The sequence below is a fragment of the Heteronotia binoei genome, chromosome 6 (assembly GCF_032191835.1).
Source record: "Heteronotia binoei isolate CCM8104 ecotype False Entrance Well chromosome 6, APGP_CSIRO_Hbin_v1, whole genome shotgun sequence".
In the NCBI taxonomy this organism is placed as follows: Eukaryota; Metazoa; Chordata; class Lepidosauria; order Squamata; family Gekkonidae; genus Heteronotia; species Heteronotia binoei.
This window is the reverse complement of record NC_083228.1, coordinates 4,798,402-4,822,647: the sequence shown is the minus strand read 5'-3', so window position 1 is coordinate 4,822,647 and position 24,246 is coordinate 4,798,402. Positions and strand designations below refer to the sequence as shown.

Sequence of the window (24,246 nt, the reverse complement as noted above, 5' to 3'; positions counted from 1 at the left end):
GTCCCCAGCGGAGGCGGGGGTCGCATTGCGGGGTGCGGGGGGGCTCTCCATTGCAAAGCCCAGGCATTCGAGTGCAGGGGGGGCCTGCCAATTGCAAAGCCCAGGCATTGGGGGGGGGGGTCTATCCATTGCAAAGCCCAGGCATTCGAGTGCGGGGGGGGGGGGGGCTGCCAATTGCAAAGCCCAGGCATTGGGGGGGGGGGGTCTGTCCATTGTAAAGCCCAGGCATTCGAGTGCGGGGGGGGGGCTGCCAATTGCAAAGCCCAGGCATTGGGGGGGGGGCTGCCAATTGCAAAGCCCAGGCATTGGGGGGGGGGGCTGTCCACTGCAAAGCCCAGGCATTCGAGTGCGGGGGGGGGCTGCCAACTGCAAAGCCCAGGCATTGGGGGGGGGGGCTGTCCACTGTAAAGCCCAGGCATTCGAGTGCGGGGGGGGGGGGCTGCCAACTGCAAAGCCCAGGCATTGGGGGGGGGGCTGTCCACTGTAAAGCCCAGGCATTCGAGTGCGGGGGGGGGGGCTGCCAACTGCAAAGCCCAGGCATTGGGGGGGGGGGCTGTCCATTGCAAAGCCCAGGCATTCGAGTGCGGTGGGGGGGCTGCCAACTGCAAAGCCCAGGCATTGGGGGGGGGGCTGTCCATTGCAAAGCCCAGGCATTCGAGTGCGGGGGGGGGGGCTGCCAACTGCAAAGCCCAGGCATTGGGGGGGGGGGCTGTCCACTGTAAAGCCCAGGCATTCGAGTGCGGTGGGGGGGCTGCCAACTGCAAAGCCCAGGCATTGGGGGGGGGGCTGTCCATTGCAAAGCCCAGGCATTCGAGTGCGGGGGGGGGGCTGCCAATTGCAAAGCCCAGGCGTGGGGGGGGGCTGTCCATTGCAAAGCCCAGGCATTCGCGGGGGGGGGGGGGCCGGCCGCCCTCACCTCGTTCCTTTGGAGCTGGAAGAAGCTGTTGAGATAGCTGGAGTTGAGGGACGAGGAGCCGAGCTCGGGCGTGTTCTTGCTGGGGTAGCTGAGCTCGGGGTGCTGGGAGGAGGCCGGCTCCGGGCGGAAGGCATCGAAGGCGCTGGCCTGCTGCTGCTGCTGCTGGTGGGTGTCTTGCAAAGACAGATAGACCCAGTTGAGGAGCTGGGCGGGCTGGTAGACCGAGGCGGCGCTGGTGTCGATGGCTGACAGCAGGCTCATCCTGGCCCCGCACCCCAGGAAGGGACTCGCGGGCCGGGGTCGCCCCCTCCCTCCTCGCGGGAACTTTCCCCGGACTTTCCTTTGCGCGGAGCTCCTGCCCCGCAGCTCGCTCTCTGCCCGGGGGGGCGCCTCCCGGATCTTGCCAGCCCCTTCCAACGCCCTAAGGCCCTCCCAGCTCCGGCCCCCCGTCCACCCCCAGCATAGCAGCAGCAGCGGCGGCGGGCCCGGCTCTCCTGGCCGCCCGCAGCAAAAGTTCGGAGGAAACTTGCACGGGCTCGTCCCCGCGCGCGCGCTCCCGCGCCTCCGGGCCGCCCGATCCGCTAGCTGCCTTTATTCTCACTCCCCACTTCTCCCGGCGGGAGGGCGGAGCTCATTGGCTTATGCGGCCTGATCGCCTGGGAATATGTAGCGCTTCGTGGAACGCGGAGCCGGCAGCCTATTGGCCGCCGAGCGTGCCCAGCGGCTGGAATATTTGAATACGGGGAGCGGCGAGCCAATGGGGAGCGGCGGCCACGCCTCCTTCCCCCGCCCGCTCTGTCTCCCCCGCCCCCTTCCCCGCCAAAGCGCGCAGCCACGGGGCGGTGCAGAGTCCGTCGGGCAGTCTCTGCTGGAGCCGCCCCGGGACGTGGCCGGAGTCCGGAGGAGGGAGCGCAAGCCCGGGGCCGGCCAGGCTGCAAGAGCGGGCGAAGCAGATGCAGTTGGGGACTCACAAGCAGGGCAGGGTTTCTACGGATCGAGCTGCTGTTGCCGACCTCCAGGTAGGGGGGACATGAGATCTCCGGACTGCGCAGAGATCAGTTCACCAGGAGGACTGCTCTGGAGGGTGGTCCATCTCGTCCAACCACCTGTCTCACACAGCTGCCCGACCCGTTCCCCTGGAGGGCCCAGCACAGAGGCCGAGCCCTTCCCCTTAGGTTGCCTCCTGGCTTGGGGATTCAGAGGCTGACTGCCTCTGACAGGATTGCCCATCCCCTGGTTTGGGGTTTCCCTGTCCCTTTAGCAGAAGTGTTGATGCCTGCTGGACATTCCATCATATCCTATGAAGACTGGTCTCCATAGGGTATAATGGAGAATTGACCTGTCAGTGTCTGGGGGGTGTTTTTTGAGGGAGAGGCACCAAATTTTCAGCATAGCTTCTGGTGCCTCTCCTCAACCCCCCCCCCTCCCAGTTTCAAAAAGATTGGACTATGGGGTCCAATTCTGTGGGCCCAAAAGAATGTATCACCATCCTTCATCATTCCAATGAAGGGAAGACATTTAAAAGAAACACTGTCCCTTTAAACGTGATGGCCAGAACTCCCTTCAGAGTTCAGTCACCCTTGTCACTGCCTTGCTTTTGGTCCACCCCCAAAGCCTCCTGCCTCCACGCCAAATTCCCCAGATATTTCCTGAGTTGGACCTGGCAACCCTCGGTCACCATTGACAGGCTTATCCCCATGAATCTCTCTAACCCCATAAGAACATAAGAAAAGCCCATAGCATTATTATATGGTGTTACACCCAACCCTGTCCTCCCCAGGCTCCACCCCCAAATCTCCAGGAACTTCCACACTCTGAAATTGGCAACCCTTGAAACCAAGGGACGAATAAGCCCGGCTGCAGTGGGGCCTTCCAAACTTTACCCTTGGAAAAAGCAAGGTTGCCTTTTCCAGGTTGAGGAATTCCTGGAGATTTAGGGGTAGAGCCTGGATTGGGGAGGGACTTCAGCAGCGTATAGTGCCAGAGTTCACTCTCCAGCCTATTTTTCTCCCAAGGAACTGTTGTCTGGAGAATAGTTATAATTCCAAGAGACATCCAGGCCCCACCTGGGGGTTGACAACCCAACTGAAACTATTGCAGTGAACATATCTCACCCTTTCACTAGCCTTCTGCAAACAGAGAATGGCACCCAAAAGACTGGAGACCTGACCAGGTATGTGCTGGGAGTTCTCTTCCTGGAGCACTATCAGCGATTAGAAAAACAACAAGAACTCCCTCCCTGATCATTCGTTTTTTAAAAGATTGCTCAGCACTCTAGGCTCAGAAGCCCCAGCGCCAACAGCTCCCACTGGTTTTTTTCCACCGACTGAGCGGAGCAGTTCATGTCCTGAGCAGAATATAATTGCTGTAATCCTAAAATAGGCGATGGGCAGTGTAAAACCCTGCAGATTGCTGCTAAGCGGGGGGTTTTGGTGTTAGTGAGTGGCTGCCCACAAGCACAGTTTAGAGGGAATGCTGCAAGTCAGCTCCTTTCTAGTTTGGCCCTAACAGATTTTCTGAGCACTGACTTTCATAAACTAGCACCCCCATCAATGGATATGCAAAAAGTCAGATGTGTGACAATCAGGGATTTTTTTTGAGCAGGAATGCAGTTCCAGCAGGCTTGATGTCAGGGGGCGTGACCTAATGTGCAAATAGGTTCTGCTGGGCTTCTTCTACCAAAAATAACCCTGGTGACAGTCTAGGGTGCCTCGGCTTTGTGCTTGCTTATGCACTCTTTGGGTTGGTTTGTTCGTTTACTGTGACAAATGAACACAGGCACCCACTCTGAAACATGTTACCTTCCTGAATTTTGCTTCTTTTTTTATCAGTTTCGTTTCAAGTTTCATTTTGATCAGTTTCATTTCAAGATGAGGATCCTGTGAATTCAGATATGCAGATGACACCACTCTAATAGCGGAAAGTGAGGAGGACCTAAAGAACCTCTTGTTGAAGGTGAAAGAGGAGAGCACAAAAGTAGGCTTGAAACTCAACATCAGAAAAACTAAGATCATGGCATCTGGCCCCATCATACCTTGGCAAATAGAAGGAGAAGACATGGAAGTAGTGACAGACTTCACATCTGCACCATCTGCAGTGATCTTGGATCCCAGAAATTTTTTTTTTTTTTACTTTATTTTTATATCCCGCCCTCCCCCGCCGAAGCGGGCTCAGGGCGGCTAAGCTAGAGGGCGGGATACAAATTAAGAAGAATGATTCTAAATTAAGAAGATGCCACAGAAGGCCTGCATTTGAGACGCTTCCTAAACTGTGAGAAGTCAACCTGGGGCAAGGGATGGTGGCCCACAAGGGAGTTTCTTTCTGGCACTGCTGCTGGTGGGGAGCTGCTCTCCCCCCCCCCCCCCCCGCCCCTTGTTGTGTATGTGGACTTATGCAATACGTTTTTACCAGCATTCCTGCCTGGCTCATTGGAGCTATGTGGACTGAGCTTGGGGATTCAGGAACAATGGGCAGTAGGATCCAAATCCCTGCTTCCCTGGTCCAATCAAAGACACCCTGTATTGGCCCCATTGGCCCAGTTCTTCTAGTTTACACGTTACCATGCTGTAACTAATAAAGAGAGCTATGATCACTGCAACCGCATCTCTATGCATTGAACCACTATATTATAGTGGCGACAAGGATGGGATCCTGGTGAGCGAGCCCCAGCAACCGCACCGTGCATCCCAAGGGAAGGATTGGGGCACAGAGCCTAACGCTGCTCTGCCGGGCAGTGAAGACTGGAGGGGTCCAAGGCCCAGAAAGCAACTGCCCAAATACGGTTTTGTCTTACTCTCTGGGCAGCTGTGTGACGGAACCGGCCCGATTCTGCCTTCAGGCCCGGTCCCGTCAGCTCCCTATTGAGTCGCCAACTCCTGGAGGGAGCTATTTCTCCTCCTGCCCCTTGGGCTCGCTGCCACCACCTGCTCAGTCCCGGGGTTCAGATTGAGAGGAACAGGACTCCCAATCCCCCTCTCCAGCTGTGAGGCTAGGCCTCCAGGTCCTCTGCCACCCTGTACTTGGGTTTCACAGAGACCTCAGCACTTCTTTGGGGCACCCCTGGAGGATTGGCACCTTATCCAACTGCATGCCTTCCCCCTTCCCTGGGGCCCCCTTCCTAAAAACAGCGTGGTCTAAAGCGGTCTGGGGATCTATGTGGTACAGAGATTGACTGCCAGCATTTAAAACAGAAAAAATATATTTATTTAAAAGAGAAAAATATAGGAAAAGAAAAACAAAACAAAAACAGTTGCATCTACACAATTAGCACAGCACAGCACACAGCATAACAAAGAAAAGTTGATTATAAACGCATCCTGCTGGCCCTGATCTAAACTTGCCCTGTCTTGTGAATTACTTACTTAGTCTGCCTGCCTGGGGGCCTCCCCAGCAGGAGCCTCCATTGCTCACCACATGCTCGCTCGAGCCCCAGTTCAAATCTGGCTTCTCTTCCTGCCTAACACATGCAAGGAACAACAGCACTTCCTGCCTCTCTAGGAGATTTTCCCCCTAGCGTTGTTGGTTTGGCTCTGGAAGGGAGGGGGGGAGTGAGGGGAAGGCTACAACGCCGGCTGAGGGATTTACTGACCCCTGCCAAATGAAGCACCACCACTGACTAAAATGGCGTTTCTCCACACTTCCCCCTCCTTAAATTTTGAGCCGGAGGGGTTGCCTCCTACAGAGGTGACCCCGTAGCAGAATCCAATCAAACAAGGAGAAACCCATTAACCAAAATATTGCACAAACATTCCGGTATTTCTCCAATAATACACAAAGTCCCACAACCTAGGTGTCCATGTCCTTTCTGGACAAAACGTTGCATTGCTGCATGCAGAAGGAATGTCCAGTCGTTAAGATGTACTCCTCCATCTCCCAGGACCACCTCTGGAGTTTGGTGCTCTCCCTTCGTTGCTGCTGTTGCTGGGGTGAGTGGTCCATCACAGGAGGAAATCCCTGGCCCCACATATGGGGTTGGAAACTGCCCAGTTCCCACACAGTTGCTTCTTCTTTATCCCTCATTGGTGGAATATTCCCTCTGTCCACTCTGTCCTCCCAGAAAACCACCTCTGGGGCTCCAAACAATTGCTGTCCCAGCTTCTTTTTGTCTCCTTCCTTCCTACCTATATGCAACACCATGGACCTCGCAGAGAATGGCTGTGGTATTTTCACCTGCACCACTTGAACTGCCTTTCCCGTTTTCTCCATAGCCACCACATAAGTATCATCGCCCAGGTCATCCACAATCACATGGGGTCCCTCCCATTCCATTTTCCATTCACCAGTATGAAGTGGCAGGACATCCATCACCCTATCCCCTGTCTCAGCTTCTGCGAACTCCACTTTCTGGTCCCTTGCCACCTCACACAGTGGTTCCAGCCTAGGGTCACTTTGAACCTCAGACAGGAACATTTCTGGCTCCCCCAGACTTCCTATCATCTGTTCCTTCAAGCCACCCCTAGTCCCACTGTTTCCAGAACACCCAGCCAACGTTTGATCTGGGTTCTCCGCCCCCTCAGTTGGTTTTTCAGTGTCAGCCAACTGAGCTCCTTCCTGCCTGGAAGGCTCCACAGCAACCTGCTGCCCTTGCGGAAATTGGCACCCCTCTTCCCATTGGGCACACCCTCCTGCAGGGCTTGAGACAGGCTGGTCCTCCCCCTCCCTGGTTGGTGGTGAGGTGGCTTCCCTAAAGTTGCCTTCCTCCCCCCACCTTCCCCTGAGGGTTTGGCTTGGGTTCTCAGTCCCCTCGGTTGGTTTTTCAGCACTACCCAACTGACCCCCTTCCTGCCTGGAAGGTCCCACAGCTTCCCAGGATTCCTGTCTGCCCTGCTTCAAGACGACCTGTTTTGAGAGCGTCTCGGACGATCCCACTTCCTGATCCACAGCTACTTGGTGAACCGGTTCCAACCTAAGGCCGCTCCGGACCCCCTTCTGGAACCGCTCCCGTCCCCCCAAGCCTTCAGCTATGTGCTCCTCTGAGCCCACATTAGCCTTGCTGCTCTCAGAACCTCCCGTGAAATCTCCACTCTCCACCTTGGTCTCTTCAGCATGCACATCCTTTATGCTAGACAGGTTCCTTTCCTCGCTAGGAACATCGACAGCCTCTTGCTGCACTTGGGGAAAGCTACACCCCTCTTCCCCTTGAGAACACCCTTCTCCAGGGCTTGAGACAGGCTGGTCCTCCCCCTCCTGGGTGGCTGCCCTCTCTTCGTCCTCAGTAACCTGGGCTATTTCCCCCTCCCTGGTTGGTGGTGAGGTGGCTTCCCTAACATTGCCTTCCTCCTCCCACTTCCCCCTGAGCGTTTGGCTGCGGGTTACAGCATTGATAGAGTACTGGCCAACCAACAAATCCCGGCCCAATAACACTGGAACTGTTTGTTCCTTCATTACCCCACATTCAGAATAGGATTTAACTTCTTGTGGAGCCAAACCCCTGAACTGCTTTCGGGAGTGGTCTGGCCCCAGTTTAAACCTTTTAAATACAGTGGCTTTATAGCCTGCAAAAGTTATCCCCCCATCTTCCATAGGCATGCTGTGATAAATGGCTGAGAGTTCTCCAGTCAGGAGGCTACAGAGGTAAGACATATAGTCCTCCTCTGCAATCCCCCACTGTTTGGCTGCCCTCTCAAAGTTGGAGAGGTATATGGAGGGGTCTTCTCCCTCTTGGTACACTGCAAAGTCCTTGGGGGTGACTTGGATCTCTTTGCTTAGTTCAGCTTCCAGACGTAGCACCTCAAGCTCATGGCGACGTTGCTCTTCCAGCTCCCGTCTGCGGATCTCAGCTTGTCTCAGCTCCCTCTCTCTTTCCTCCTGTCTGCGGAGCTCAGCTCGTCTCAGCTCCCTCTCTCTTTGTCTTTCCTCTCTCTCTCGTTCCTCCTGTCTGCGCTCTTGGTACGCCTTGGTACGTATTCTTGCCAGTTCCAACTGTAGCTGCAAGGTTGCTTCTGACTGGGTGGGGGACACTTTTGCAAGTGCCCCTGCATGCTGATGATACTCCAAAAGGAGGTCTTTCATATCTACTACAGTCATGTTGTCACACTCCAGCTTGTGCTTTGCACACTCTTCCTGGAGCTGTGGCTTTGTCATCTTCAGGATTTCCCGCATCTTAGCACGCTCCATCCTAACTAGCTAAACTTTCCCTACTCCAGTTGACCCGAAAATAAAACAAAACCGCTGTTGCTTCCTCTGGGTGCTTGCACGTATCAAAAAACAAAAATGCCTGGCCAATCAAGTTCTCTGTTTGTTCTTATCCCACCGCTGCCACCAAGTGTGACGGAACCGGCCCGATTCTGCCTTCAGGCCCGGTCCCGTCAGCTCCCTATTGAGTCGCCAACTCCTGGAGGGAGCTATTTCTCCTCCTGCCCCTTGGGCTCGCTGCCACCACCTGCTCAGTCCCGGGGTTCAGATTGAGAGGAACAGGACTCCCAATCCCCCTCTCCAGCTGTGAGGCTAGGCCTCCAGGTCCTCTGCCACCCTGTACTTGGGTTTCACAGAGACCTCAGCACTTCTTTGGGGCACCCCTGGAGGATTGGCACCTTATCCAACTGCATGCCTTCCCCCTTCCCTGGGGCCCCCTTCCTAAAAACAGCGTGGTCTAAAGCGGTCTGGGGATCTATGTGGTACAGAGATTGACTGCCAGCATTTAAAACAGAAAAAATATATTTATTTAAAAGAGAAAAATATAGGAAAAGAAAAACAAAACAAAAACAGTTGCATCTACACAATTAGCACAGCACAGCACACAGCATAACAAAGAAAAGTTGATTATAAACGCATCCTGCTGGCCCTGATCTAAACTTGCCCTGTCTTGTGAATTACTTACTTAGTCCGCCTGCCTGGGGGCCTCCCCAGCAGGAGCCTCCATTGCTCACCACATGCTCGCTCGAGCCCCAGTTCAAATCTGGCTTCTCTTCCTGCCTAACACATGCAAGGAACAACAGCACTTCCTGCCTCTCTAGGAGATTTTCCCCCTAGCGTTGTTGGTTTGGCTCTGGAAGGGAGGGGGGGAGTGAGGGGAAGGCTACAACGCCGGCTGAGGGATTTACTGACCCCTGCCAAATGAAGCACCACCACTGACTAAAATGGCGTTTCTCCACAAGCTGTGAGAACAACTTTTCGCCCTGCTTCCTCTCCTCGCCCCCTTCTCTGTTTGTGTGAAGCTTTGAGTCCACCTGCAGGTATGAGCTGGCTCTGGTTCCAACTTCCTTCCCCACCCCCACCCCTGCCTGTCTCTTCTCTTCCCAGGCATCTCTTTGTGTGTTTTCAGTCCATTACACTGGCATCTAAGTTTTGAGTCCACGTACCTAAAAACATTTCTTTTAAGGCGTGGGCTGTGTTTTGTTCCTCTCTTTGTCTTTCTTGGGCTTTTTATGCTGCAGTTCTGAGTGCCTCCGCCTCCCCCTAGCCTTGCTACTGAGAGTGTGTGTGTTTCTCTCTCTGTGAAGCAAGTCATAGAGGTGGGTTAGGCTGAGAATGTCTGTCCAAACCAAGTTCACCCAGCACATTTCCTTTTATACAATGGGTATTTTGAAGCTAAGCCTCCCAAATAATAGTCTGACCACTATACTTTGTTGTCTCTCTATTAATGCACTGCCTCATAGGGGTTCTAGTTATTTTTCTGAGGAAGACTCAGGTTTTGTAGATAAACACTCCAGTTTAGTTATGTAGATTCCCCAGTGTAGTCAGCATGAGGGCATCAGCAACGAAATACTGCATGAATGTTAAATGTTTTAAGCAAGTTTGTGTTTAAAATAAAAATACAGGAGTCATGTGGCGGGAGGTATTTGTGAATTTCTTGCATTGTGCATGGAGTTGGACTAGATGACCTTGGAGACTCCTTCCAACTCTATCTTTCTGTGATTCTATAATATTTGTGTTTGTGTCTTTTATAAACTTTATATCTCTGCTACCTGGGATTCCATTGTACGACACCCATGGCCCGGCCTGACAAGGTCTCATTTATGTCAGACCCGGCCCTCATAAAAAATGAGTTTGGCACTTCTGGGCTAAAGTACTACCTCATGGCCCAAAAGCTTGGAGACAATGACAAGGCCAGGAGATGAAGAAGGCCCTGCTGCTGAGCTCCTGCGGCATTGCCACCCTGAGGCTAGTCAAGAGCCTGGTCACACCAGCAACAGTCAACACTTCCACCTATGACCAGATCATCAAGGTGCTGACCGGCCACTTCGCCCTGCAGCTGACCAAAATGACCCAGAGGCTACAGTTCTACGACTGCCAGCAGCAGGCAAATGAGTCTGCAGCTGACTACCTCACCTCCCTACATGAATTGGGGGTGAAAGGGGACTTTGCATGGCTCAAAGAGGTCCTGCTCAACCGCTTAACACATGACCTCTGCGAAGAGAGGCCTCACTGGAAAACAGCTGAAATGGATGATCCAATGCTTCAGGAGGCTCTGAAAATTGCCACCATGACAGAGAAGCTGAGAAGAGCCGTCCTGAAACCATCACCCACCAGCTCCCCACCTCAGCATCAGAAGACTCAGATGGTGAAGACGCTCTCAAGCTGCACCACGCAGCCCCAAGATGCCTACCACCACATGTGATGGAGACTGTGCCTGCCTGGGTATGTGTCATGTCACCGGGGAGCCCCACAAGCGCTGCTCGTGCAAATTCAGGGATGCCATCTGCCACCAGTGCGGGAAGATGGACCATCTAGCGCAGGTTTGCAAGTCCAAATCGACATGCTACACTTTGGGAAGAGCAACCCAGCAACAAAATGGCCAACACCATGAGGCCGCTGTAGTCGAGCAACTGCACTCCCTCAACATGCCCACCATTCAGGTATGCCAGTTATCTCTGCCCTCACCAGACAAACTTAAAACTACCGTGTTCATAGAGAGCGCTCCATGTAAGATGGAGATAGACTTGGGGGCCATCTTCACGGTAATTTCAGCCCAGACCCTGAAGCAACTGTGCCCTGGGGGGACCCCACTTGTATCTCTCTCCTTCAAAAACAGGAAGTCACCGTAGAGGGAGTTGGGTTTTTCAGGGCAAATATGGGCACTACAAGGGAACCCTGCCCTTGCTTGTCACTGCCAGTTCCCTCTCTACCTTATTGGGGCGATCGTGGTTTGATCCACTAGGGATCAGTCACAAGTATCCACCAGGCCCCAGGGGCACAGATTTTCAACAGATTTGTGGGGAATTCCTATCCATCTTCAATGGGACTCTAGGGACTTACACCAGACCCCCCAATGCCCTGCAACTCAACCCCACCATGCAGCGCATAAGGCTGAAGGCTCGACGTGTCCCCTTCGCCTTAAAGCCTAAGGTCAAGGAAGAGGATCACCTTGTGGCACAAGGGGTCCTAGAGCCAGTCTCCAATGCATGGTGGGAAACCCCCGTAGTGACCTCAGTGAAGCCCAAAGGCAGTGGCCGCATCTGTGCAGACTACAGATACACCATTAATAAGGCCCTGCAGGACCACACCTGGCCCAGGCCTACCAACAGCTACCAACAGCCGAGGCTCAAACAGTTGTTACTCACAGGGGTGCATTTCAAGTCAAGCACCTCCAATTCGGGGTCAGCATGACCCCAGGGATCTTTCAGAACTTAATGGACTCTCCTTTAAAAGGCATCCCTGGGGTCCAGCTATTCCTTGATGATGTGCTGATGGCTGCCGCTACTGAGGAAGAGTTGACCTTCCACCTCCGTGCAGTAATCTAACGGTTCGACTCGGCTGGGCTGAAGGTAAAAAAGGAAAAGTGCCTCCTGGGGGTCCCAAAAATTTACTTTATGGGCTACACGGTGGATTCCAGTGGAATCCACCCCGTGCAAGACAAGGTCCGGGCCATCTGCAATGCCCCTACATCCACAAACAAAGCGGAGCTTCAGGCATTTCTTGTTGTACTTCAACAATTTATTAAGGTTATGGCTTAAGAAAGGTACAGAAACGAAAAAAAGGGGGGAAATGAGGAAAGAGTGGGGATAGTGAATCACACACACATTATTAATAAAGGTTTACATATTTCTCTATCAATTAGTTTATATACCTATCATCATTTCAATTTTAAGTCAACAAACTCTGAACCTCTATACTATTCCTCTAACACTATCTATAAACGTTTATTGGCTTCAGGCATTTCTTGATCTCCTGAACTTCTACCATACATTCCTTCCCCACAAGGTCGCAGTAGCCGAGCCCCTACACCCTGGGTCCGGGGTCAGCAGCAAGCCGCTGCTTTTCAAGCGGTGAGGACCATCTCACCTCCAACAGCTTGCTGGCGCATTCTTGCTTGCGATGCCTCACCTTACGGGGACAGGGCTGTCTTGGCCCATCAGCTACTGGACAGCTGCGAGGTCCCAGTAACCTACTATTCCTGGACTCTACAGCCAGTGGAGCGCAACTACAGGCAGATAGACTAAGAGGGTCTGGCCATAGTCACGGGGGTAAAAAAGTTCCACGATTACCTCAATGGCCGGCCCTTCATGATCCTGATGGACCACACACTGCTGCTCAGCTTGTTTGCCCCTGACCACCAGATGCTCTCGCCTCATGTCCTACACTGGTCCACCTTCCTGGCCGAGTACCAGTAAACCCGCCAGTACCGGCCTGGGAATGCGATGGGTCACACAGATGCCTTGAGCCATTTGCCACTTCTGTCGGGGGACCTGGATCCTGCTCCGGCTCACCAAATCCTTTTGTTTGAATCCCTCCGGACCACCCCGTGCATTCTAAGGACATGGCCCACCTGTCTACCAAGGACTGGATCCTCTCCTGTGTTTTGGACTGGGTGTGAAGGGGATTGCCCACCAGCCGAGTGGGCCGGATTTTACAGCTTATGCATCCCACTGGGACGAGCTTTCAGTTCATAAGAGGTGCCTCCTTTGGGGGAACAGAGTGGTCATACCCCCACCCTTGCGCCAGCTGGTGCTAACAGCACTGCATGAAATTCATCTGGGGGTGGTGTGGATGAAGGTGCTCTCCCGCAGCAACATATGGTGGCCAAGGATCGATGACGTGATCGAGTCCTGAGTTGCCGGTTGCCAACCTTGCCAAGAGACCCAACTGGCACTACCCTCTACCAGATGCAACACTGGGAGTCTACCTGAAACCCCTGGTTCTGCCTACTCTGGACTTGCAGGAGTTTCCCGACTGTCAGGCTCTGTAACTCTATCCTATGGAAAGTAACAAATACTAACCAAATGGCTTGTTTAATACTAACCCTTAGTCTAGGTAAATGCTATAGTCCACATGCATATCAAAGAGAATGTTTGAAGTGCAAAATGTGTTTAGGAGACAGTGAGACCAAAGGAATGTAACCGTTATTAGATACGGCTGCTAGCTAGCCTCTTCCCAGAGGCTAAGAGATAAGAGAGAGCTCTCGTGTGAAAGTTTACACCTTGACTCCCATTTGTTTTGAGAATATGGCTATTGTTTAGATATTGCTTTGAAGTAGATTCCATAAGACCCCGAAACACCCCTACCAAGGTATTAGTCTCAACTTCCGTTTCAAGCTATGCGTTTCCAATAAAGTATACATTGTTTAAATGAACACATCCTTGAGTCTCCATCACCTGACATTTTGAGACTAATCTGTAAAGAGGTTTATCTGAAAACGACAACTTTGAAGTCAAATGGCTGAAAAAGTTTCGAGCAACGGAGAACCTCCAGGGGAACCGAAAACTCCCCCGTGGCAAGTCCTTGGACATAGGTGAGCCACGGGAATCGAATCCCCATCCTACACCCAATCTTTGTTCATCAGCCCACAGCAGTGGAAGCCAAGGACCTCTACGGCACTGATGGATGCGGCCTCGGAGCGCCACGAGATTCTCCTCACCCGACCCCCGGCTGGAGAAGAGGTCGATGCCTCGCGAGTGAGTCTGCCCGACTCAGAAGATGAAAGCGAGGAGGTCGGGGATCCCGGAAAGGGAGACGAGGCCGCCCGTATGGAGGAGAAAATCATGGAGAAGGTGAAAACCCAAATGAAAGGACTGGCGAGGGACCTCAGGAGTGAGATCCAGAGCAACACCCAGACCGTCACCCGGAAGCTTGGGCGGCAAATCGACCGAATGCAGGCCCTGTTGGAAATGGAACGCGGGCAGCCCAGAGGATCGGTCCCACCTGCACCACCTCCTCCGGCGAACCCAAGCGGCGGAGGAAGTGGAGGAGCCCTGAGAAACCTCGAGCCCCCCCCCCCTGCACAAAAAATGGCGGGACCCAAGGCGAAGAAGACACCGGGAAGACCCAAGGAGCCCAGTCAGGGCAGCACCGCATTGTCGGCGGTGCTTGACAAGAATTTTACCAGGGCAAGCGAGTCTGGAGACGAGACGGAGCCGTCGGGAAACGAGCACAACCTGCCCTAAGCGGTGCCGAAAGGCAGGTCGACGCCGCAACAGCACCACTGAGGGTGAGAATATCCGGAGAATGGTTCCTAGTCCCCTTGACTTTATTAAACCCCAACTCCAAGAGATTCATGCACGCTAGAGCGTTAATAGACTCGGGGTGCACTAGAGAAATCATCACCCCGAGGTTAGTCGAGGCATTAGGACTAGCCAGGAACCCACTACCCCACCCATTACAATTTGAGCAGATGGACGGGACTGTGATGAAAAGAGAACCGTGTGTAGAAGAGACCCAATTTTTCCCAGTAGGAATTAAAGAACACTAGGGCATGGAAGTGTTTGTAATTGCCCCTTCCTTGTCATTTGATGTAGTAGTCGGGGTGGGGTGGTTGGATAGACATCAACCGAACATCCAGTGGGCCGAACATACCATAGACTTTGATAGCAAAAAGTGCACCCATCACCACTGGTCGCTGGAGTGGGGCCCCGCACCCCCCCCCAAAATGAAAGACTGTGTTTAACTATAGAAGAGGTGAAATCCATTCCCCAGGAATGCCGGGATTTGCATAGAGTGTTTAGCGAGAAGGAGGCGGATGAACTTCCCCCCCATAGACGCACGGACGGTGCTATTGAACTCATACCGGGGCAAGAACTACCCAAAGCGAAGTTGTACTCCATGGGATGGGCAGAGAAGGCTGAACTAAGGAAATTCTTAGACAAAAATCTAAAACGGGGGTTCATCCGACCCGCTACAGCACTGCACGCGGCTCCAGTACTGTTCAGAAAGAAGAAGGATGGGGGGCTTAGACTTTGCACAGATTTTCGTGGGATAAACGCTATATCAATGTCCAATGCCTACCCCATCCCATTGATTAAAGACTTACTAAGTACAGTGTCAGAAGGGCGCATCTTCACAAAGTTAGTTCTGAGAGACGCCTACTTCCGGGTCAGGATTAAAGAAGGAGACGAATGGAAAAGGGCATTCAACACTCCTATGGGACAGTTTGAATACTTAGTAATGCTGTTCAGGTTACAGGGGGCCCCGGGAGTGTTCATGAATTTCATCAACGAAGTCTTGAAGAGAGTACCTGTACAAAGGGGTGGTGGTGTACCTGGATGACATCATTATCTATTTGAAAGATCTACCCTCCCACATAAAGTTGGTGAGGAAGGTCCTCAACACTCTGCTAGAGCACAAACTCTATGCCAAACTGTCGAAATGTGAATTCCACCAGAAGGAACTAGATTACTTGGGATTTAGAGTGTCCGGGAAGGGTTTAGCTATGGACCCCGTAAAAATCCAAGCAGTATTGGATTGGGAACCCCCGAGAAGACGTAGACAGCTCCAATCTTTCCTCGGATTTGCGAATTTTTACAGGGGGTTCATAGAAGGCTTTGCTAAGGCCATGCTACCGCTGACAGACCTGTTAAAAAGCAAGGGACGGGGACTGGAGGCGAAAAAACCAGGCTCTAAATTGGCATGGTCCCCTGAATGCCAAGATTTCACCCCACGTCACATTCCCGGCTCGAAGAACTTCTTAGCCGACGCCCTCTCGAGGCTGCCGCAACATGAGAGCCAAAGGGAGGAAACCATAGACTCCCTCGTTCCGCCCTCAGCCATTGCAGGGGGCGTGACTACCCAGTCAGGGAAAAAGACCAGGAAAATGGAGCCATGGGAGGGGGGGAATAGACTGATCACAGAAACAGAACAAGAAGGGGAGGAGCGACCTGACAGATTAATAAAGGGGGAAGGAGGATTCTGGTACCATGAAGAAAAATTGTACGTTCCCAAAACCCTCCGCCCGGAAGTGCTACAACACTGCCATTGCAGCAAACTAGCAGGACATTTTGGTTATGTAAAGACGTTGCATTTAGTAAACCGACAATTTTGGTGGCCACAAATGAAAAAGGACATTTCTGAGTTTGTGGCATCCTGCCCCACATGTATAATGTCCAAAAGGAGGGGAGGGAAAACACCCGGCCTTCTCCACCCCACATCAACGGCCGGCCGCCCCTGGTCAGTAGTGTCTATGGACGTTATAGTGGAACTGCCAGCATCAAAAGGGCGAACAGTAATCCTAGTAGTGGTGAACACGTTTTCAAAACAAGCCCACTTTATCCCTTGCAAGCAACTCCCCACAGCTAAAAAATTAGCCCAACTATTTTTCCAGCACATTGTGAAATTACACTCATTCCCAGACAAGGTCATTAGCGACCACGGGCCGCAGTTCGTTGTTAACTTTGTAAACTAACAGGAATTGAGCAGGGGCTGAGTTCCGCCTACCACCCGCAAACGGACGGACAGACGGAACGCGTGAACTCTCTTCTCGAACAGTACCTCAGGTGCTTTATTAACTATCAACAAGATAATTGGGTGGAGCTATTACCTTTTGCCGAGTAGGGTTACAGCAATAGCTTACACAGCTCAACAAAAACCACCCCCTTTCAGATAGTAAATGGATACGAAGGGAAACCCTTTGTCAAGTCGACAGATTCAATAACGAGTCGTTGTTGATACAACGAAACTAGTTTATTGATACTGTTACTTGAGGCAAAGCCAGCATTGAAAGACTAAAGAACAACCTGTAAAGACATTGCATATAAGAGACGCTTCAAAGAGATTCCTACGAGGGGGAGGATTATGCAGGACCCATTCACACATTGATGTTACCAAATCGTTCTCAGGCTCAGTGGCCTTGATCGTAGCAGGCTCCTGACTCCCTTCGGAGCCTCCACAGCCCCGTTGGAACATTTTTGCTGGAATTTTCTGATCAGGTCCGGTGCTGAGATGTCACCCCCAGCTACCCACTCATTCTCGCTGATGGGGAAGTGTTTCCACTTTACCAAATAATATTGGACCCCTCTTTTGATTCTAGAGTCCAGGATTTCTTGGATCTCATGATGACTCTGGTTTCCAATTACCACGGGCTGGGGGCCAAGCGCTCGAGGATGCCAAGCTGAAGCCCTGGGGTCCCGACGGAGAAGGCTGCAATGAAATACAGGGTGTATTTTACTAAGTGCCTTAGGCAGCTCTAGTTCCATTGTCACTTGGTTTATGACTCTTCTGATCTTGAAGGGCCCCAGAAACCTGTAGGCTAGCTTTCTTGATGGTTGGTTGAGAGGCAGGTTTTTGGTAGACACGAATACTGAATCCCCCACCTTGAACTCCCACTCGGCCCCTGCCACCATTGCTCAAAGGCCGTTGGTTCTGAGGGGGGTTCCCCTCCCGGCAGCAAGGGCATAGGTTTTCCCTCGTACCCGTAAATGGTGGAGAAGGAGGAGGCTTTGGTGGAACTGTGCACACTGTTGTTATACCCATACTCGGCGAACGGGTGCAGGTCGACCCAGTCGGACTGTCGGTGGTTCACGAAGCAGCGCAGGTACTGCTCTAGAACCCCGTTCACCCTCTCCGTCTGTCCGTGTGTCTGGGGGTGGTAGGCAGAGCTCAAACCTTGCTCAATCCCCACCAAGTTACAAAACTCCCGCCAGAAGGTGGCAACGAATTGCGGCCCGCGGTCGCTAATGACCTTGTCCGGGAAGGAGTGGAGTCGGACCACGTGATTAAAAAACAAAGTGGCCAACTTCCTTGCGGTGGGCAGCTGCACACAAGGAATGAAGTGAGCCTGTTTGGGAAAAGTACCACCACCAGGATCACGGTCTTCCCATGGGAGGGGGGCAACTCCACAATGAAATCGATGGAAACCACCGACCAGGGGCGTCTCGCTGTTTCTAAGGGCTGGAGGAGTCCTGGGGTTTCCCCCCCTTCTTTTGGCCATGATGCAGATGGGGCAAGAAGCCACGGACTCGGACACATCCTTTTTTTAGGGACGGCCACCAGAACTGCCTACTGATCAGATGCAGGGTTTTCACGTAGCCGAAGTGCCCCGCTAGCTTATTGGAATGACAGAACTGCAGCACCTTGGCCCGTAAGCTTTTTGGGACATACAGTTTCTCCCCTTTATACCACAGCCCATCTTTTCCTTTCTGCACTCCCTCGGGCCGTTCCTCTCCCTCCCTTTCGGTTTCCACGGCCAGCTTTTCCCTACTCAGTCCCTCGAGCTCCCTCTTCTTTTGCGATCTAGTAGTGACCATGGCTGCCACTTGAGAGGGGGGAATTAGGGAGTCCACTATTTCTTCCCTCTGGCTCTCGTGCTGGGAAAGCCGCGAGAGGGCGTCCGCCAAGAAATGTTTTGCTCCCGGGATGTACCGCAGGGTGAAGTCGAATTTGGAGAAGAACCCCGCCCACTGGATTTGCTTCTCACTCAATTTTCTCTTCCCCGTGAGGGCTTCCAAGTTTTTGTGGTCGGTCCAGATCTCGAATGGTACTTTCGCCCCCTCTAACCAAGACTGCCACGTTTTTAGAGCGAACATTACTGCGAAGGCCTCTTTGTCCCACACTGACCAATTCCTCTGCTCCCCCGAGAATTTCCGGGAGATGTAGATGCACGGTCTCAACTTTCCCCCTTCGTCTTTCTGCATGAGAATGGCGCCAACGGCTACATCGGAGGCGTCGCATTGCACAATGAAGGCCCGCTGCTCATCGGGGTGGCTCAGGACCGGCTCGCTAGTGAACAGGCGCTTCAGTTTGTCGAAGACCGCTTGGCACTTCGGAGTCCAATTTAGGCAGGCTCCCAGCTGTTTGACGTCGGGCCCCTTCCCCTTCCCCTTTAGGAGCTCTGTCAAGGGGAGTGCAATCTGGGCGAACCCCTCTATGAAGGTCCTATAAAAATTTGCAAACCCGAGGAACGATTGGAGCTGTCTACGTGTCCTTGGGGGAGCCCACTCCAATACCACCTGCACGTTAGCCGGGTCCATTGCCAGCCCCTTCTCTGACATGCCGAACCCCAAGTAATCTAGCTCGGTCTGGTGGAATTCACATTTGGATAGCTTAGCATAGAGCTGGTGCTCCAGCAAGGTGCTGAGCACTTCTCTCACAAGTTTTACATGGGACTGTTCATCCTGCGAATAAATAATGATGTCATCCAGGTACATCACCACCCCCCGGTACAGAAACTTTCTGAGTACATCATTAATAAAGTTCATGAACACTCCCGGGGTCCCCTGCAGTCCGAAGGACATGACCAAATACTCGAACTGTCCCATTGGCGTATTGAATGCTTTCTTCCATTCATCCCCCTCCTTGATGCGCACTCGGAAGTACGCATCCCTCAAGTCCAATTTGGTAAAAATCTTGCCCCCTGACACCGTGCTCAATAAGTCCCGGATGAGGGGGATAGGGTAGGCGTTGGAGATGGAAATTGCGTTTATCCCGCGAAAGTCTGTGCAAAGTCTGAGCGAGCCATCCTTCTTCCTAAACAGGACAGGGGTGGCGTGTGGGGCTGTAGCCGGTCTAATGAAGCCCCTCTCCAAGTTCTGGTCTAGGAACTTGCGGAGCTCCTTCTTCTCCGCTCACCCCATAGGGTAAAGTTTTGCTCGGGGTAGGGTTTCCCCTGGGATCAGTTCTATGGCACAGTCCATGTCCCGATAGGGGGGCAGCTGGTTGGCTCCCTGCTCGCTAAATACCCCCATCAGGTCCCGATAAGCTTTCGGGACTCCGTGTACTTCCTCTACGGACATGCACGCCCGCTCCTTGGCTACTGGAGCTCGCGGGCCCCAGGCTGGGTTCCACAGGTGACTTGCGCAGAGGGGATCTACGAATATGATAGTCTGCGCTCCCCACCTAATGCGGGGCTCGTGTTTCTCCAGCCAGCCCACTCCCAGGACTACTGGGTAGGAGCAGGATGGGGCGATAATGAAGGATTCTTGATCCCAATGCTCCTCAATCCCCATCGGGCAGGGACGGGTCTCTAACTTACAGGGTTCCCCCCGCATTGCTGACCTGTACATCTGTTCGAACTGCATGGGGCAGGGCAAAGGTATGCTCTCGAGCCCCAGCGCTTCAACTATTTGGGGGATATCAGTTCTCGATTGCACCCCGAGTCTACTAAGGCTCGTATCTACATGAACCTTTTCAGGTTAGTGTTCAGCAGCTTCACTGTTACAAAATACAAACGTCCTGTTACTCTCACCCTCACTGGTGCCCCTTCCGGCTCGACCTGCTGGCTGGCACCCTTCAAAGCAGGTCGGTCTCGTTTCCCGCCGGCTTGGACGCCCAGGCCAGGTCTCCCAGCTCCACCGAGAGCAGCACTTCCTCAGCTACGGCGACACTGGTCTTCAACGCTTTCTTAGGGCGGCTGGTCAGCTTCTTCGGGGTGGCGCGTTGGTCTTCCCCCCCCCTTGCGGGGCCTTGGGGAGAGGGGGGTTCAGGCAGCTGGAGGCCAGGTGATTCGGGTCGCCGCACCTGAAGCACTTGCGAGGTCCCGCGGCCGCTCCTCCTCCTCCAGCAGGCTTCTTTGGCTCGGTTTTGGGGGGAGCCGGTTTCTGCTGGCTCTTCCCTGACTGGTGCTGCCGCTGCATCACCACTCACTTCAGGTTAGTCTCGACCTCCCCCGCCAGCTGGATCCATCCCACCAAGGTGGTGGGTCTGGCTTGGGTAAGGGCCCGATCCAGGATACTGGCATTCAGGCCCCGGGTGAAGTTTTCGATCTTCATCAGCTCACTCCACCCCCGGACTTTCGCCGCATTCGCCCGAAACTCCGCCGTGTACTCCCGGATGGATCGGGACCCCTGCTGCATGTCCCTGAGGGCTGCCAGGGCACGCATCTCCTGGAGGGGGTCTTCGTATTGAGCCAGAGCCTGGAGGAAGGTTTGCACATAGTCCAGCTCCGGGCTCATGGCCTCGTACAGACTCACATACCACCTCTTTGCGGCCCCTCTCAGTTTCGAACCCAAATAATCCACTCTACTGAACTCATCGGGGAAGGTGTTCCCCCAGTAGTACATGTAGCTGTTCGCTTGAATGGCGAAGTAGTCCTCCTCCTCCTGGTCCCCGTCAAAGCTGGCTTCCAGCTCTCTACCTCTCCCGCCGTCCCTCGGGGCAGCTGGACCTGCTGGTCTCGGGGCCAGTCCCCTCGCGGGGGCCACCGCCAGCAGTGGGGCCGCGGGCCCCCGCAGCTGCAGGGCCGGCTAGGCCCTCCAGGGTCCGCCCAGCCCCAGGGCTGGGCCAAGTTGGGCGGTTATTGCTTGCATCTCATCCTTGAGCCCCTGGATCGCCCCATCGACCTCCTTCCACACCTCCTTCTCCCCCGGCGCACTCAGGGTCGTCCTCCGGCACCTGGACGACGATGATGCTGTCCACCTCACCCGGCTCGAGGGTACCCGGGTTGGTGGCCTCTGGTTCAGCCATCTGCACCCTCCTCAGGTGGCGAGTCATGATAGCATCCCAGCGAATCGGGGCCTCGTCCATGGTGGTGGTCGAGGTCCGCTGGTGGTATTGCTGGGGGGTGATCACCAACTAGAACTGCGGAAGGGAGGCAGCCGCCCTTCTGGTGTCTAAGACATGCCAGGGCGCCTCCTGCTCCCCTTCCTCGTAGGGAAGCTCCCCGTCTCCCAGAATCTTTTTGGCCATCTGGTTACAAAGTTGCCAGGACGGTTGAGCTTCAGATCGGGAGTCTTTCAAAATGTCAAGTCGGCAGATTCAATAACGAGTCGTTGTTGATTAAAAGAAACTAGTTTATTGATACTGTTACTTGAGGCAAAGCCAGCATTGAAAGACTAAAGAACAACCTGCAAAGACACTGCATATAAGGGACACTTCAAAGGGATTCCTACGAGGGGGGAGGATTATGCAGGATCCATTCACACATTGATGTTACCAATTCATTCTCAGGCTCAGTGGCCTTGATCGTAGCAGGCTCCTGACTCCCTTTGGAGAGCCAGGCCTGAGAAGGCACAGATAAGACTTTCACATCTTTCCATTTCAAAGCAAGGACACTTACTACAAGAAGGGAGGGGTAGGGAAGATATGAGCTAGCAGCAAGTGAATATACTTTGGTTCTACCCACAATGCTCTCTGACTGAGCCAGAGTTATAGACAGACTTGACACCCTTCCCCAGCCTACCAGCCACCAACAACCCCAGCTCACCCTCCTCCTGTCGACAATGGTGGGAAACACTGACTAAGGGGTGGGAAGTAATCCAAGAAAACCTGGAAGTGGCAAAAGGGATTACAAAGCACAATTCGACAAAAAGCACTCCCCAGAATGGGACTTCAAAGTGGGAGACACTGTATTCCTGTCAACTAAAAACTTGCCGTTGCCCAGTTGTCCAGAAAATTGGCATACAAGTACTTGGGACCTTTTAAAATTAAAAAAGTAATAAACGCAGTAACTGTCAAACTAGAGCTACCTAAGATGTTTAGTAAAATCCACCCTGTTTTCCATTGCAGTCTTTTGAAAAAGGATCCTGGAGCTACGTCTTAGCATCCACACCCAACGACACCCACCCCTATTCCAGTGAGGGGTCAGAGTCATCATGAAGTGCAAGAAATACTGGCTGCCAAGCTTAAACGGGGGATACTGCACTTCTTAGTTCATTGGAAATATTTTTCCCCTTCCTCCGATGAATGGATCAAGTCAGCCGACCTAAGGGCACCTCTTCTATTAAAAAGGTTTTACCTACTGCACCCAGACAAACCCCGAGCAAGAGCTTAGGGGGGGCAGTATGTCAGGCTCTGTAACTCTATCCTATGGAAAGTAACAAATACTAACCAAATGGCTTGTTTAATACTAACCCTTAGTCTAGGTAAATGCTATAGTCCACGTGCATATCAAAGAAAAAGTTTGAAGTGCAAAATGTGTTTAGGAGACAGTGAGACCAAAGGAATGTAACCGTTATTAGATACGACTGCTAGCTAGCCTCTTCCCAGAGGCTAAGAGATAAGAGAGAGCTCTCGTGTGAAAGTTTACACCTTGACTCCCCTTTGTTTTGAGAATACGGCTATTGTTTAGATATTGCTTTGAAGTAGATTCCATAAGACCCCGAAACACCCCTACCAAGGTATTAGTCTCAACTTCTGTTTCAAGCTATGCGTTTCCAATAAAGTATACATTGTTTAAATGAATACGTCTTTGAGTCTCCATCACCTGACACTGACGTGCTTCATACACACCACAGTTTCAGCCAGCCTGCAGCTCCATCACCGCAACCAACTGAGCCAGCCAGATCTGAGGCCCAAGCTCCTGCTCCTCCAGCCAGATTGGTGGCCACCGAGTATCCCATCACACCGGCCGAAAGGCAAGCTTCATCTGCCCCACTGCTAGCTGCGCCTGAAGCCATGGGCTTGGAACAAGCTCCTGCTGCCACTCCAGCAACAGCCGATTCCGGCCCCCAGGCAGTCAACACGGGAGCACCATAGGCCTGCATACCTCAGGGACTATGTTTGCTAGGGCTTGCGGACTAAGGGGGCAGGGATGTTGTGTATGTAGACTCATGCAATACATTTATACCAGCATTCCTGCCTGGCTCATTGGAGCCATGTAGACTGAGCTTAGGGACTCAGGAACAATGGGCAGTAGGATCCAAGTCCTGCTGCCTGGGTCCAATCAAGGGCCCCTGCTGGTTCAAATGACCCAATGGTTTTCTAGCGCGAGAACCTTGAACTGTATATAGTTGGCTCCATTGGCCCAGTTCAGCAGTCTTCTAGTTTACATGTTACCATGCTGTAACTAATAAAGAGAGCTATGATCACTGCAACCGCATCTCCTCTATGCATTGAACCCACTATATTATATCCCTGCTTCTTTTGTACTCCTAAGCTGCCTGGTCCTTGGTTCTGTAGACAAGAATCAAGATTGTACTTGCATGTACAAGTAGAACATACTCTGCCCTGGATGGCCCAGGCCAGTTGGATCTCATCAGATCTCAGAAACTAAGCAGGGTTGGCCCTGGTTAGTACTTGGAGGGGAGACCTCCAAGGAAGTCCAGGGTTGAAACACAGAGGCAGGCTGTGCCAAATCCCCTCTGAATGTCTCTTGCTTTGAAAACCCTATAGGGAAGTTGGCTGTGACTTTCCACCCTTTAAGGTAGGCTGCCCTGACCTGGATGGGCCAGGCTGGCCTGATCTTGTCAGATCTCAGAAGCTAAGCTGGCTTGGCCCTGGTTAGGACTTGGATGGGAGACTGCCAAGGG

General features: G+C 52.9%; 2 protein-coding genes across 2 annotated transcripts in view; one reads left to right on the top strand and one right to left on the bottom strand.

Moving 5' to 3' along the window:
* Window positions 1-1,425, bottom strand: part of ZCCHC24 (zinc finger CCHC-type containing 24) — a 199,158-nt gene extending 197,733 nt beyond the window's left edge. Inside the window, exon 1 of the mRNA XM_060240781.1 lies at window positions 917-1,425. Within this exon, the coding sequence (XP_060096764.1) occupies window positions 917-1,177 (261 nt within the window). The 5' untranslated portion in view covers window positions 1,178-1,425. The remainder of the gene's footprint in view (window positions 1-916) is intronic.
* Window positions 1,426-1,557: 132 nt separating this feature from the next.
* Window positions 1,558-23,811, top strand: LOC132573477 (testis-specific gene A8 protein-like). Its single transcript, XM_060240968.1, has 3 exons — window positions 1,558-1,629; window positions 1,742-1,935; window positions 23,233-23,811. Exons 1-3 carry the CDS (start codon window positions 1,558-1,560, stop codon window positions 23,471-23,473), a joined length of 507 nt encoding a protein of 168 aa, XP_060096951.1. The 3' UTR covers window positions 23,474-23,811.
* Window positions 23,812-24,246: the final 435 nt, after the last annotated feature.

Bases quoted from the DNA above. Each gene is read 5' to 3' on its own strand.
- LOC132573477 (XM_060240968.1), top strand. From the start codon at position 1,558: ATGCGGCCTGATCGCCTGGGAATATGTAGCGCTTCGTGGAACGCGGAG. The intron at 1,630-1,741 runs GTGCCCAGCGGC...TCCCCGCCAAAG, and splicing joins CAGCCTATTGGCCGCCGAGC to CGCGCAGCCACGGGGCGGTG. The intron at 1,936-23,232 runs GTAGGGGGGACA...TACACACCACAG, and splicing joins CTGCTGTTGCCGACCTCCAG to TTTCAGCCAGCCTGCAGCTC.